The following is a 16,465-nucleotide window of genomic DNA, read 5'->3' on the forward strand; positions in this document are numbered from 1 at the left end:
TTTCAGTTTTGACAGTTTGGTTTATGGGATGGGTTGTTTATTCAAATGCTTGGTTTATATAAGAGCATTTAACAGCAGCTGTAAGTCTACTACAGAGAAGTATTTGATATGTTTCTTATTTATTTTTACTCTATTGTTTGTGAAGTCCTGCAGGAACTTCACAAAAACCTTCGTACTGATAGGGCCAACATTGGGGGTGGGCTGGGTTCAAAATGGAGAGGACCCACACAAAATTGAGAAGTTGACTGTGTTTCATCACGGGGTCTTTGGCGGCTGTGGAGAGAACCGAGTGAAAAACTGCCTATGCCGGAGCTTCACTGCTGACGCCAGTAAGACAGGATCTCAGCCCGACTCCCTGTCTGTGGGCTTTGTTTAAGACAGTGACACTGGTAACGTGGAGCTGAACTTCCCTCTCTAGGGAAGGAAGAGAGGCATCTTCCTGGTGATACTGGTCAAGCAGAGGGAAAGAGAATTCCCCAAGAGGCAGGATTGAATGCCAGATTTGGCAAGGGGTAGGGGAGACTGCTCATTTATTAGAAAACATTTTTTTTAAAGCACAAGTCATGAGTTGTGCCATGATCCTGTGCTCAGGTGGCGTGCCGGAGCAGCAGTCCTCCCTGTGTGTCTGACTTGTTGCTGGTATTAGCAGAGGTGAGGGATGCCAGTTAACTTGCATACATGAGGAAAAGGTGTGTTTTGCTTCAGGCCTGTCTCTTGCTGACTGCATTTTGTGCTTTATTTGAAAAGCCAGCGCTGAGGAGGAAATGCAAATAAAAAGCAAATTCCTGCTGACTGCAGGGGAGCTGCTCGGGTATCTTGCCAAACAAAGCGTACCCATATAAGAGCATCAGCACAATAAAACTTAATCTTATGCTAGACCAGAGTTTGACAAGAGTGAAAAACATTGGTACCTTGCATGTGTACTCAGTTATTAGTGGGATGTGCGGCCTCTGCCGGGAGACATCAGAGGACAATGCCTCCTCTGCTGTCCCTGTCCCCTGCTGCAGGGACAGGAGCAAGCCCTGGTGGGTCTGGTGTGGCGTGGGGAGAAGCTGGCTTTCCTCACTCCACTCCCAGGATGTGGTGGGCCTGCTTACACACTGTCCTGGGGGTTTCTGGCAGATGCCAGCTGGGTCTGGTGGAGGTCTGCTGCTTGGGTGCGCTGCCCGTCTGGCAGACTCATGATGGAGGCAGCTGGGGACATCTCTCACTCTCCTGGCTTGTTCCAGCACTGGACTCCCCTTGCATGCACACACATGGATATGAAGTGCATTTATATGCAGTGCACTCAGGTTATGTTGCCATAGGCTCAGGGTGTGGGACACATGTATTTTTGTCTTGTAGACTGTGGGCCCTTCCTCCAAATGCTGGTGACAGCAATGGGGACAGGCTGTGCCACTTCTCCCCACTGCTGTTAACAGCAGCACTCCATTTTCCATCTTTTAGTAATGGAAGCAAGGTGGTTTCTGCTTAACTGGTCACCCAGGTTGGAACAGGCAGGTGGCCAAGCGTGGAGGCAGGGGTTGGTGTGCATCTGAATATATCCTGAATTATTGGCAGGGTTCAGTCCTGGTCCCTGCAGTTAAGCAGCTGAGGTGAGATTCATGCCTTTGCAGAAGCCGGCCTGATGCCTGTGCACTGCTATTTACTTCACTGTGATTAGGATTTATGTTGCAAATAGGCTTTGTCCAGACAGGGTTAAATTTCAGGGTTTGCAAAAGCAGCTACATGCACTGAGGTTAAATTCTTCAGTAGATGCTGACTGTTTTGTACAATTTCAGCAGCACAAGCTGTCAACCCTGTTGAGTTGGCCATTTAAACTGCCCTTACAGCTGCTTTATTTAGCTTGAACATTGCAAATTGATAATGTATTCTACAAAATTTGGTACAGTCTTTTAAGTATTAAATCTTCTAATGGAAGCTTGTGCTGAAAGGAAAATGTAAAATGAGTTGAACATAAATGCTCAAGGACTTTAATGTCTGAATCAATTGATTCTGGGCAGCAATTCAACTAAGGATCTGTCCACTACGCTGACTAAAACCTTTGTCCATCTTTTATTTCTTTTACTTCAGAGCAATACTGTACATCGTATTTGCGAGAACAAAATGTCTATCTTATTGTAACTGTAGTATAGCAGAGGGAGGGAAAGCATTTGAACAAGTGGTAGGAGAACCAGAGAGTAAGTTGGATTTAGTTGAAAGCGGGCACATTTTGTTTTCATGGATTAGGTTAATTTAAAACTTTTTGGCTTTGGACGAGAGAGTTCAGCTATTGTTAGAGGTACAAAAATAGAAGTGGTGTGAGAAAGGTTTGGTTTGTTTTCTGATTCTTTGTCTTCCTGTTTTTAAAAAAGCAGCATTGGCTGTTAACGTATGCTCTGCAGCAGTCATCCTAACATGATGATAAATGGCCTTTTCCCAGGTGACTCTTAATCCCATGTCTTCTTATCCAGCAAATGCACTACTTTCCAAATATAAATATATAAACTTGGTCTTTTTGGACAAAGCACTAATGAATGACACGTGAGCAGTTTGATTCCTTCCACAACATGTGCCCCACTCTACAGGCAACCCTGTCTCCATGTAAGCATGGACCCCATCCCATCCTGGCCTTGCAGCTCACTTCTGACCTCCATTTTGTCTTCTCTTCACAGTTGTGCAGCACATCAAGCGCCACAATATCGTTCTCAAAAGAGAACTGGGAGAAGGAGCCTTTGGGAAAGTCTTTCTGGCGGAATGCTATAACCTCTGTCCCGAGCAGGACAAGATCTTGGTGGCAGTGAAGGTAAAAGGATCTAGGGTTTCCATTATTAATTCATGGTTGCAACTAATGCTATTTTATTTGTAAATGATCGTGTTTGCCTATTCTGTAGCCCAGTGTAACAGCTCTGATATATGTGGAAGGGTTCACAAGGCTAATGGGGTGTTAAGAGTATGTGATATTTGATCTTGCTGTGGATTATAAAATGAGAGCTGAATTTCATAAGGAAAAGGGGGGGAACAGAGTGTGTCACAAAGGGGCAAAATCTTCTACGATCTATTTAAAATATAATTAGTGAAAAATAATGTCTAGGTCATTAAAAATACATGTGACGTGTGTGTCTAAAAAAATAATCTATTACTAGCTAAGTGAATAGGTTATATGTATAATTGCTAGTCAAAGAATGCCTTTCTTTTTCAGAATTGTGCCATTCTTTTAGTCAGCCACTGAAATTATCTGTGGGTAATTGTCATTAGTATAGCTGCCAGGATTGTTGTAACAAACTTGTGGATAATTATTTTCATGTGCTGTTAAACACCGGCTCTGTGGAAATCCAGAAGTCATGATATGTCAGACCTGGAGGAGTGTTTCTTGATTATACAGCTCCAGTCAACTCTTCCAAAATACAGTCCAGAGGAGGAGAAAACTACATGGAAACAGCCATAACCTTGGAGTTTCAAGTATATAGAATAGTTCTCACATTTCTGGGAGGAAAAAAAAAAAAGAGATTTGTTTGGTTCTCCTAAAGGCCACAGACTACACGGTATGTTGGGAATCTGCCAAGGGTTAAGAAGATTTCCAGCTTGATCTCAGAGCTTGGACACCAAACCTGCTTCACTGTACCAAGCCTTTTCATCCCCCAGAATGGAAGGGCTGAGGTTGGTTGTTGACTATGTATGCTAGAAAACAGTATCGGTGAAACTACACTCTAAGAGTTTTCAAAGTCTCCTTGGCAACAATCTCCATCTGTAGTGGTCTGCCAAAAGCTGAACAAGGTGTTCAGCATTTGAACTATCTCATTAAATGCAGGAGGAATACACATTTAGAATTTGGGCTGTGCCTAGGGATCAGAAAATAATTTTATGTGACCAGTAACAATTAGGCAACAGTGCATACATCTTGGATCAAACCATACAGTAAAAGAAGTCGAGTAGATCATCTTGAATTTGGAGACAAGAAATGGACTTTTGGATCTGGCAGTGAGAGAACATGAAAGGAGGATGGACTTCTAGAGTGCTTTCTTCCTCCATCAAAAATAACAGGTTTTGGGGGTTTGCCAAGGTTACAAGCTTTTTGATACTTGTGAGTTGTTCAGTCACGTTGACTGGTGAGAAAAAATTGAGGCCTGAAGGGATGTATCATAGACAGGAGAAAGCAAGAGATAGGAGATGACAAAACTAGATCTGAATGAATTTTCTATTGTATTTTGGTGAAGCTAGAGTGGAAATTGCCTTTCCTCTATCACTTCAGGGAACTGCTTGATAGCAAAATAAAAGTCTTTCCACTCGCTCCCTTTGAAAGTTCTGACCAAATGGAGCCTAGCACTTCTGCCGTTAAATGCTGCGCCGCGCTCGCTCTCTGCTGCTCTTTCTCAGTGTAATTCACAAGGAAGAGCATTCAAGCCTTTAAAGGGAGAGATGTCTCCATAGATTTAGATGACAAATCTATCAGTTTTCTGGAACAGTTGTCATACCTTTTTTTTTTTACCAAATCCACTCTTTGTAGCATTCTTAATAAGGAACTTGCAGGCAGCTGTTGGAAGAATTACCTCTGGGGACAGGTTATGCCCATTTTATGTTTCTCGCATTGGTTCTTGAAGATGTGACTGGCTGCTGTCAAAGAGAGAATTTTTTGGCAAACTGTGCCATTGGATTGATCCCCATATAACTGAGGGGTTAATTGCCTGGTGCTTTTCTCTTTCACTGTGGTACCAACTGTAGCTCACAGGTATCCTCCAGTCGCAGTGGAAGTCAAGGGATGGGACCTCACTGATGTGCAGAGAGCTAGCCAGAGGCTTGTGTCCGGACCCCACTGCTGGGCACAGGGTTTGGCAGTAAAAATGTGTGATTTTTTTTTTTTTTTTTTTTTTTCCTTTAGTCTTAGAGAAGCAGACCTGGATGCTAGCAGCGGAGGGCAGCTCCTCCTGGCACACAGCAAGGGCTCTAGAGAGCTTCACCCCCGAGGGCAAAACCACAACACACCTGTCTCCATGAAATAGATTCAGTGAGCCTAGTGGGAATGTGTACTCGGTGAGGAATAAGGTGGTGCCAGGGGGATTTTGGCAGTGAGGAGTCACAGTCTCACCTGCACGGGGTGGATCAGGATGGCTGGTGGTCCCCACTGGCTGCCTGTGCCTGCTGGTTGCTGGGCAACTGCACTGTTCACGCCTGGCCCTGAACATCACTCCATCTCACTCAACATGCATCTTTCTCCTTTTCTGCTGGCCAGTATCTGAAATGCTGACACTGCTGCAGCAAATTATTTAGGAGCTAAGAGGCCCAGAAAAATCTGGAAAGATATAAAATCAGTCTTAGCATAAACAACCCAAAGTGCTTGAGCTTTTGCTCCTTGGAAGAGGAGAAAGACAATCTGTTTAAATTTGTTTTGACCATCAGGCTTTTTGAGGGGAGCACTGAGTGTTTGGAAATGCTTTCTGTGGATCAAACTGTGTGCATAGAGAGCTTAACCACAGGTTAAGCTGTTTGCATGGGCATTGTACTAGCCTTCCCCCCAGGTGAGTTTGTACATCACACCAGTACACCATTTGCTGCAGGCGCTTCTAGAGAACAGAGGGCAGAGGAAGGAAAAGTTATCATTTCCTTGCGGGCCATTTTGCCATGCCTGGATTGGTACTGTCTCCTCATAGGGTTGGATCCCCAGGCATAGTCTTGCACTAGTTTAACCTGGCTGGAGCTGGAGGTGAGGATGACTGTCAGGGCACAGGTTAGCAGCTGCCTTTGGCTCCTCTGGGAGGTTAGAGGGGGATTCACCATGTGCTGCTCCAGGGTTGTGCTCCGTAGCAGACTGCTGTGTGTGTGAAGTGAAGAACGTTTCCACAGCACCTGCAGAGGAAAACCAAAGGTTTCCAACTCTTCGGGTCTTCAGTTCAGAGAAGGGTCAAAACCACCCCTTTATTTCTTGAGGAAATGTACCACTCAGCTCTTGTATGGTGATGGGGAGCAGTAGTAAGGATTTCATAGGGGAAGGCTGAAACAGTATAAAGGACAACTGTCGTGAGAGTTTTATTACCAAGTCATACTGATGTTGGTGAGAGCCACATCCCCCTGCTCTTTCTCTGACTTGCCCGTGAATGCAGCTCTGTGGTGTTGGGATGGACTAAGGAGCTGGTGGTTTGCACTCACTACAGAGCATGGGTCTGCAGAGACCAGATGGTACGTGGATACCTGGGCAAGGGCTCTGTGGAGGAGAATAAGCATGGGGTGGTAGTCCGATTGTCACAAGGATGAACTCAGCAGATGTAGAGCTCCTGTAACATGCAGGGGTCCCTCTGTTGCCCACCAGAGCATGTCCCTCCTCCGTAGCTGCTAGCCTGAGTGGTTGGAAAGTACATGTGGTTGTATGTCAGCTCCTACTTGGGAAAAACTCCTATCAGCTGGTGAGAGTGCTTTGTATGCAGAGCTTTGGCATACTTGTCAGTAATGATAATAATAATGATTATGGCTTTTTCTTTCTTTGTGCTCTTACGGTTTTATTTTGGTTTTATTTTTTCTCTTGCACTGAGAACAAGCTAAATGCATTAGTCAATGTCATTTCTATGTAAATTCTACATACTTACTAATTTTTTCACTTTCCAGTCTCCTCCTTGCCTGACTGTGTCATCTGTGTCAGCTATCTCTCATGCATTGTGTCTATTCTGAGCATTGCATGGAATAATGAAAAAGGGGTTTTGCAGTGGTGGGTGACAGAAATTCAAGTCACCCCTTGGTAGTAGAAACCTTGCCTGACTTTTACCTGCGTTTGAGACCTTTCTGCTTTTTGCTGTTTGACAGAAAATATGTAATTGCCATGGCAACTGCTCTGTCATATGATAATTTTGCTGTTTCTGTGAGATAAAAAGCGTCTTCTGAAATACACAATATGCCATCCTTACAGGGCAGAGCTGTCAGCATTCTTACTGTCTTTCCAGGGAAAGAGCCTGCTGGAAAGAGTATCAGCCTATGCTTCTCCCTGTCATTTTTTTTTCCAGGTTGCTATTATTTAAAAATGGGTTTTATAGGAATTTTTTTTTCTAATTCTGTTGTTGAGGAGAATTACAGTCGAATTGCTTTATGCATGAAACCACCAGAGGAAACTCAAGTGACAACAGAATTGTTGCCAGTGATTTCACTATATAGCGTAGATTCGACTGTGGGCTGGTGCCTGCATCATGTTGAAGCATTGTGCCAGAGCCTGAAAGCATTGGAAGACATTTCAATTTCAGTCCTTGCTTGGTTCAGATGTGACTTTGTGGGGACCACAGTGGGGAGCCAATTTGATATCCACCTTAGATGATATATCTGTGTATACTAATATAGCATAGCTTGTGAAGCTTTGATGGTGCAGTATCCTTGTTGGATCATTATTAATAAAACTTGTGGAAGAAGGGTTCTGGGCCTGAAGACACAAAAGGTTCATAACTGGGACCCCGAGGGAAGGGAGTGGCATGAGTGATTTCTGTTGCCTCTAGGATCCATAGAGCCTGAAATCCACAGGGAAAAGCCCTTGAACTTGGTAGATGGCTATCCAGTCTGCCCTGTTCCTTGTCCCCCGATCTGAACCGTATATGGTAGCTGTTCATTTTTCAAGACCTGTGGTTGCAGTTTCACAAGTAAAGCAAGTGTTTGACAGTCATCTCTTAGTCCCTTCTTCACACATGCATATGTATAAAACTAGAAGAGTGGACAGAATTGTCTCTGTTAAAGAAAAAGCTTGAACAAACCATGACCCCTGCAGCTAAAAACTGGGTTTGTTGGCATAATGATTGTACAGTATCAAGTTGTTCTGTGTCTGTTCTGATGAGTGTTGCTGGTCCCATGTTCTGTATATGAATTCAGGGTAGAAAATAAAGTGACCAGATGGCCAGGAAAAAGCATCTTTGATTAAAACAATGCCACTACTTTTGTGTCTCATCTTCCTTTGTATTAAGTCTAGGTGTATTTAAAATCCAGAGGTACAGAGCCCATACATTAGTTTCTGTGAATAATAATTTGTGAACATTGGTAACCTGCTATCTTTCTCTCACTGTTTTAAAAATATTGTTTCAATTAGTGTAGTGCAACCACTGTACCTTTTGAAAGTAGAGTGGTTTATTGTCAATTATAATTATTCCTCATTTAATTGGTGTCAGAATTTGCTTTTTTTGGTGCATGAAAGTGTTTCCTTGCTTAGGAAGTGTAGCTCTTAAGAAGAGATTTGAAACTGTCTGTGTGTGGCAGTTAAATTAGCATAATTTCATTATACAACATTTAAGGCTCCTATTTGATCCAGTGTTGATATATTTCCCTCAAAATGAAAATATGCAAGAGTTTAGAGCTGTATAAATAAAAGGGGGGGGGGGGGGGGGAGAAAAAGTGACACCCCAGAATTCTGATCTGCATCTACTTCCTCTCTGTCTATCAAATTAGGATTGATCCTCCAATTACTTATACATATCCTTAATCTTAGGCATGCAAGTAGCTTTATTGAATTTCAAAGGGGTTTCTGGCTGAAGTCTCAGGTTGTAAGTTCTGGCCCACGGATGTACCCTTGTATAAATCTACCTAATGTATAGCACACCATAGGGGCCAACATCAGCAACAGTGACATTATTAACACCAAAGATGCATCTACATTCCCACTAAGTATTTTAAGCGAGCAGAGTTTTATTTTAAGGAACTTCTGAGAAAGGTAAATACCAACAGGATACTAGGGTTTGCCTGAGTTAAATGCTAAAGGATATGAACCAGCTGTGTACTAATATATTTTTTTGATAAGATCAGTTTATTTGTTCTGTGTTTGGAAAACACTTGGCACAGGAAGATCAGTAAGATGAGTATTCCTACATCCTCTTACAAGAAAAATCATTGTTTGGGATGACATGTGGCAGGAGAATGAAAAATTGTACTGCTGTTATTTAATTGCACTTAAACATCACATCTGCATTTCTAAAAGAGTTATTAAGAAAGTACTTCCTCCACCCTTTATGCAGTAGAGTGTCCTTATCTTACCCTTACAGTGCCATCCCACATGTTCGCTACCTTCTGCAAACATCTCCCCTTCCTTAAGTTTTCGTTTTCTCCATCAGACGCTGAAGGATGCCAGCGACAATGCCCGCAAGGATTTCCACCGCGAGGCAGAGCTGCTAACTAACCTGCAACATGAGCACATCGTCAAGTTCTATGGCGTCTGCGTCGAGGGTGATCCGCTCATCATGGTCTTTGAATATATGAAGCATGGAGATCTTAACAAATTCCTCAGGTAAATCCACAAACATATATTTTGCTGCTGAGCCTGAAGTGGGCAGAGAAAGTAGATGTTACTGGTACTTCATGTCAAATTAATTACTACCACTGGAAAATGCTGATAATTAGAAGTGCAAGTCTGTGCAGCTCTGGTCTTCTGTACGGGGACATGGGACTCATCATTTCTTCGTGTATTTGGAAGTACCATTAAGTTAAGCCTTATGCTTTGCACCAAAGGAGTAGGAACCAAAGAAATGTTGTTTCCAATATATTTCAATGTATTCTGAAATGTTTGGTTATAAATCTTACAGTAGGAATCGTTTTCTTGCAGGCTTTCTGGTAGCACTTGGGAAGATCCCACTCAACACCTATAGCTATCTGTAGGCGTCTAAGAGCTTTTGAAATCTAACCCCTTTTCTCTTCCCTCCTCTCGGTGTTTTGGAAAGACTGCCATTTATCTGAAGCAAGAAAACTGTGATCCATGGAAACCTCAGTGCAATGGAAAATGCTACATCTTGGGGTCTGGATTAGGGCTTTATGTCATAGTGCTGTTCAGGAATGTGCATCAGAAATTGAAATTTGTTAGTAAAGCAGTCACAAATAAATAGAGAATACCTAAGGTTCACAATAATAGGTAACTCATGAACCAGGAAGTTACGAACAGTGGCCTTGTGTATGTGCCATTTCCACTAGCCTGCACTCGATATAAAAATAAGCAGTTGAGACAGCTTTTGCTCCTATGTAAAAAAAAATTTGCATAACAGAATGTTCTTTCAAGGTCTTCTATGTCATTTTCATCAAAGGATATCACAAAGGCATTTCGATGTACTGAGATCTCTCCTGCCAAAGATAACTAGGGGTACCACCATTTTGGAAAGACATCTGTGACCAAGCTGTTAAACAATCAAAACTGATGTCCCTTTAAATGGGTTCAGATTTTCTATCTGACTGAAGTGGCTAGTGACTGCTAGTGTTGCCATTTATGCATTTTTGATAGCCTATGTGAAATGAGTTTGCTGTCTTTCTAATCTCCGCTAAACAAATAGCTACACCGTAAAAGCAAATGACATCAACAAGCAGCCTCCCATATTGGCAGAGCTGTCAGGTTTGGCAGGGAGACCAGGGCCTGAACTGGGGATGCAGAGCAACTGCTATTACTTTTCCCAGACTGATTGTCTCTGGCAGAGGATTTAAGTATATTGTCAGAGCCATGTCAGGGCATTTACATTTGCCTGATTGGACCTCTGCTGTGGACCAGGAGAGAACTGCAGTTTCCTAAGATGTCATCCCAGTACTTTTTCAGAACTTTGAATTTCCATTAGAAGAAGCCAGATTCACAGCTGATAAGAAATAATTTCTTATTTCATAAGAAATACTTACTCTTTGATTCTTTTTGATTGGCCTTTTCTTACCTCGTAACTCTGATTTTGAATTATTGTACAGAAAGGTAGTTTAGCAGACAGTATATTCTCTACTTTAGGTCTTCTCTTTTTTTCAATTATTAATCAGCCCTTGTCTTTAGAACATAAAATGATTATGCTGGGACAAGCTGTTAAACCTAAGCTCCAATTTGTCATTCCTCTCACATTTGCTGCAGCTTGTGCTGCAGATCAGAGGTTAGTTGTAAGCGGGCTATAAGAGCCTGTATTTCTTACCCTGCAGCGCCACCAAAGGCTGTCGGGGAAAAATGAATCCAAAATTTAACCCAAATGAGCCTTGAAGTCTGCATGCAGCCAAATGCTATTTCAGATCTAGGACTAAAGCCTCAAATTCATCACTGCTCTGTGCTTGTTCTGGCTAGTGGAGGCTGATGTGGATCCAAAGAAATCTCTGTCAATGTTCCTGAGGAGCACCTCATTTACAGCCAGCGCCAAGAGGACAAGGAAGGTGGATGGAGTGTTACGAGTAATCCAAAAGTTTCATTAGATACAGACCATGTCCTCAAGGAACCTAGCAAAAGGTGAAGAGTTCTTTAATTTAGCAGCTCAGAGCTTCATGTCTGAGACCAGTCATTACAAAAATCTATGCAATGAAAAGGACCAGTGCTTTTCAATAGGAATTTGCCTGTGGGTCTTGGTTGGAGATTTCTTATCCTTATGCTTATTCCCCACAGCGCAGACCAGTTGAATGGCTGTCTGCGTGTGCCCTGTGGCAGAGAGCTTCTTTGCCTGGTACTAGATGCAGTCCCAGCAATGCTACACACCCTCCTTCCTTTCATTCTCACATCTGTCACTTTGCTCATGAAGTTCTTCCCTTGGGGCAATTTTAATATCATGTTTCTAATAGGTAGTGTCAGATTTGATCTCACAGATTTTGATTAATTTGCAACTCTTTTCCAAACTCCTGTGCCCTTCCCCTAGGGACGAATTAAGGCCTCACCTCTATCGATTAGAAAGGTGATTCGCTGAAATTCCTCTTTGTACGAAGGAAGGAGTTTTGAGAGAAACTAAAAATCAGTTCTAGAGTATTTAAAAAAAAAAAAAAAAGTTGAGGAGGGAAGAGGAGAGGTGGTCTCTTAGATAGAATAGTCTGCAGGAATGGAATAAAAAAGGCTTCTGAATACGCAGAATAATGGACTGGATGGAAAGGGATATTCAGAATATTATAAGGTGTATCAAATGAGGAATGATTACCAGATGACCTCATTAACTGGACAGGGGTTAGCTAGTAATGCTTACTCTAAAGTGTTGTGTGTAGGAATGTTTATATCTGTATCTTAAAGATAGTAGGATGTTACACATATGTACCAGAGCTAACAAGATGGGTGAAGCACATGTGTTCCAGTACTTCGCTGGGCTTTCCAAATGCAAAACAGCTCTCTGTCTGCTACAGTGTATAGAAGTTTCTCATTAATCAGTTGATTATTGCATCTTAGGGACTTGCTAGGGCTTGAAAAGCTCGTATTTCTGAAGTTGTTAAGTTGTTCCAAACAGCGTGTGTTTTGTGTCCTCTTCCTATAGTCAAGAATTCCCATCTCAGCCAGGCCTCACCCTTGGTGATGAAATAAGCAAAAATGGTTTCCTGCTGTGCATTTGGATAGGAAATTAGAAGTGTAAATCTAAAATTGCTGCCCTTGTTTCTCAGATGGCGTCTCAGAAGGAAGTTAGCTCTTCTTTAAGAAAAGCTGGAAGGGTCAATGGCCGGGCTTGCTATAGAAATCAAGGAATACTGGTCATAGGAAAAGTGATGCTGTGCATGCCACTTCATTGCCTTTCACTCTACTGCCTTTCACTCTTATAGAGTGATAAGGTTTTCCTCAGTTACCAAACAGCTATGTTTGCCAGCCTTTCTCCAGAAAAGATTACTAGAATGGAACAGGAGAAAGGTGGTGGTTTTGGACAGAGGGGTATTATTATGAATGTATGTACCTTATTTCCATAAGGAATATATCACCTGTTGTGTAGTGCTCTTCACACCACCTGTCTTTCACACAATGGAAGAAAACAGTGAATGAAAAAAGCCAAGATACAGTTTTTTCCCCTATTTCACCAAAGAATTTGTAGCCCTTTTTGTTATTATATTTGAGCAAGTCAGTTGTGTGGTTTTAGGCTCACTAATGCCTTTCACTTTTCCAGCTTACAAGTGGTCTATCACTTAATCAGCTTGTATTTTGGTGCAGGGCACATGGACCAGATGCAGTACTGATGGCAGAAGGCAACCGTCCTGCTGAGCTGACCCAATCCCAGATGCTTCACATTGCCCAGCAGATTGCAGCTGGTATGGTTTACCTGGCGTCACAGCACTTCGTGCATCGGGATCTTGCTACCCGGAATTGTCTGGTTGGTGAGAACCTGCTGGTGAAGATTGGGGATTTTGGCATGTCTAGAGATGTGTACAGCACAGACTACTATAGGGTAAGTGAACTGCTGTAGTTGGTAATAACTGAGGTCTTGTTCAGTCATCTTACCACATTGATGTGACTGATGCTGCTTTTACAGTCGACCCTCTGTCTGTCAGGTAATTTAGAGGCAGGCATATGAAGAACCCGGTTTTGAGTTACATAGTTTTGTTAAATTTGAAGAGAGTTGATCAGAGTAAGACTGGAATGTCCTGTTGTTTATAAATGCTGGCTTTATATTCTAATAGTAAATCATAGAAAGGTCTTTTTCTCGGGGCAGAAATTTTGCATGTTTGCTTGGCTTTAGTGAAGAAGAAGCAGCAGCAGATAAAAGGGAAGAGTGGGTAATCAAATTTGGCCCAACACTTTGAAGTTACTAAAATGTGTTCTTATATATTGCTAAGACAAATGGAAATTGTAACTCTCAGGTATTGTACAATGTTTCAGTTTATTAGAGGAGGTGTAAGTACTGATCAGCAGCACTGGACCAGTTATTTTACTCAGGAAGAGACTAGGTGAGAAATTTTTCTATACTCAGCACTTGAAAGGCTGTCAGTAAGTTTTTCCTGCCTTAAGGCATGTCTTTAGTCCTACTGCTTATGGTTGAAGAGCTCTTCTGTGGTGGGTAAGTGTAGCCCATTGTGCTTGTTCATTCTGACCCAGGCTATTTTCTCTGAGGTTGGTGGCCATAAAAGGAAAAGGCTTCTAGGATCACTAGGATAAACAGGACTGCGTACATTAATTACTGTTGTTGATGTTGTCTTTGTACTATGTGGCAAGTCATGCAGTTGACAGCATTTGCTGTTTGCTACTGTATTTGTAATTTCATGACTGGAACTGAAGCCATCAGGTGTTTGTGGCTTGGGGAAGGCAATCTGTGGCCAAGCAGTTTATAAACCCTAGAGTTTATCCTGTAGGATAAGCCACTCAGCATCTTTAAGAACATTTTCTGTATCTGCCTCTTACATGATTTGTTGCCAGTGAATTCCTTATAGATAAAATGAAGGCCTCTTCCTTAGCCACCCAATGTGGGCTGCTGTGTCCTTAATGAGAGTGTCACCCTAAGTGTCAGTGTTTGTGGGATGCCTGGAAAGAGATTGTCTCTACGTCCAGCTGCGGCTGGACAGCGCAGAGGAAGCTACACACAAGAATTACTGTTATTTCACTTAACAGCTGAGAAGTAACAGTCTCCCCTGTTCTTTGTCTTTTCTTTCAAAAGGCAAACCTGTACTTAGTAAACATACAAGCCACATTCCTCCTATATTTTGTTATTTTGGCAACTTGGCACTTCAGGCTATTTGGTTGATGTAAAACAAGCATGAGTGCACTTCAGAACTTGGAAAAACAGATAGAATGGTAATTACTGCCTCTATTTGTGTTTGTGAGGACACCAGTGAGCACCAAAGCACCAGGTTTCTTGATTTTGTATCTGAAGTATGAGCAATACTTGGGACTGGAGGCGTGTCTCTGTTCTGTACTGCAGTGAGACTGGATTTATTTACCATGTTCATCACTACACTTAACAGTGAATGTCCATGCTTAACAGTAGGTGTTTGCAAAGGCCTTGACAGTCAGAGGCAGCATTTTTGAACAATAAATGCTCCGCTTATTTTGGGAAAAAAATAGTAACTCCTTGCTGCAGAAAAATACCTGCAAAAAGGGATGGAAGCTAAGTAATCATATGGGCTTCCTGGGGATGACTGAGACCTGGCACAGGCATGCGATAGTGTACTGACTCTGGCGTCATCTTCTTACCTGCTCACATACCCCTGGGTTTAATCCCTGAGTCTTACACATGAGCACTCAAGCAAAGCATCTACCCAATGAAGCACAAATTTAGAACAGGACCCATGACCTGGAGAAAGCAGGGGTTCACCAAAGGAAATTTTGGGTAACCTGGATAGTCCTTGGGTACCTCTCAAAGAACCTCATTCAAGCGGTACACTGCTTTTCTCATTGCCTCTTGCACAGAATCATTCTCTTCTTTCCTTCTTTTCTCCCTTTTCATCACCTTTTTTGAGGCTAAGGGAGGATCTTGGGGGTCCAGGGTGTAACAGAGAAGAAGAAAGAGGGAGTAGTGTGAAAAGGGTGCAATCATGGATGTGAGAGAGGGAATGAATAAGGCGGGAAATATAAGTGTAGAGAGGTGCTTGTAAGACACAAGTGTGAACGAAGGGAGAAGGAGGTAGACAAGTGTCAGAGGGGATGAATGAAGATGTAAAGTAGCATGGCTCCATCCAAATTGATGGTGTAAGCTTGCAATATGATGGATGGGTGTGAAACTTAAAGTTGGGTAGTTGCTTGTTCTGCACAGTGAGAAAAACAAGAAGGACCACTTCTCTGGCCCCTCATGTTGCAGCTGGCTTGTAGCTGGTGCAGAGGAGGGGCAGAGCCACTGCCATACCACCATATTTCACAGTGATAAAAGTTGGAGGTTACAGTTGAGCCTGTGAGGTTTTGGCCTGCCCTGCTTGGGCCATATGTGGGCTGGTCAGAAGCTGGTCATGAAACAGTCAAAGCTATGATGACTTTCCAGACAGTTGTCTGGAGAATTATATCCATGGCAGGCCTAAGTAATGAAACTGTCAGTGATGACACTGGTATGGCACTGACCTACCATACCTAATTGTTTATAGCAGGCTAAGTCTTTTTAACTGCTCAGGCTTAATCACACACATAAAAGCAATTCTTCCCCAACCTTGACAGCTTTATCTGATGTTTGTTGGAAGGGTTTACACAGCTCCAAAAAGCTCTGCAAGAAATGGTTCAGCATTTGTGTTTATTAATACACTGGAATCAGTGTTTTCGGGATCCTGCCATCCTGTCAGGATGTTAGATTTGCCCAAGATGATTATTTATAGCTTGCTTCTGTAAGATAAGGATGATCCCCAGTCCTTGTTCACTGTTAGATTGTTAATGACATTCTGCATTGAATCAGCTCGGTTGTTAAGAGATGCTTCGGGGAAGAGGGGGAGAGAAATAACCCCTGGGCTGGAAGTATATGTGATGCGTGGCCCTGATTGCACAAGCTTTCCTTTTTCTCCTCTGTTCTTTTTTCCTTTCTTTTTCATCGGGCAGGAATCTTGTGGGTGGGGGGAGCTCTGGTGTACATGCTAGCATTCAGTGTAACAGCAGTAGTTTTCAATAGTAGGACCAGATGAGCCCAGGGAGATGAAGAAACTGCAGTGGCTTTTCTTACCCAGCACTGCTGTCCACCCCAGGCCAAACTAAAACAACTGTCAAGTAATTAGTTTGGTCTGTGTGCCAAACACTCCAACGACACTCTGCTGCACTGCAGTCCTTGTAGCACAGTGGATCATTTCACAAATTTATTTACTTGCAGAGCTTAGGTCTCAGGTTCATTAGGGACTTTTACTTGTTTTGTTGATGGCTGGTTTTTGTTGTTTGGACTCCCAACCCCCACAG

The 16,465-nt window shown here is 42.6% G+C and overlaps 1 protein-coding gene across 2 annotated transcripts in view; it reads left to right on the forward strand.

The window, feature by feature from the left end:
• The window catches only part of NTRK2 (neurotrophic receptor tyrosine kinase 2), a 202,823-nt gene that overhangs the window by 150,678 nt on the left and 35,680 nt on the right, over positions 1 to 16,465 (forward strand). For both annotated transcript variants that reach the window (XM_075725955.1, XM_075725956.1), the window contains 3 exons: positions 2,655 to 2,785; positions 9,045 to 9,217; positions 12,821 to 13,055. In XM_075725955.1, the coding sequence (XP_075582070.1) occupies positions 2,655 to 2,785; positions 9,045 to 9,217; positions 12,821 to 13,055 (539 nt within the window). The remainder of the gene's footprint in view (positions 1 to 2,654; positions 2,786 to 9,044; positions 9,218 to 12,820; positions 13,056 to 16,465) is intronic.

This window comes from Pelecanus crispus, chromosome Z (genome assembly GCF_030463565.1).
Source record: "Pelecanus crispus isolate bPelCri1 chromosome Z, bPelCri1.pri, whole genome shotgun sequence".
Taxonomy (NCBI): domain Eukaryota; kingdom Metazoa; phylum Chordata; class Aves; order Pelecaniformes; family Pelecanidae; genus Pelecanus; species Pelecanus crispus.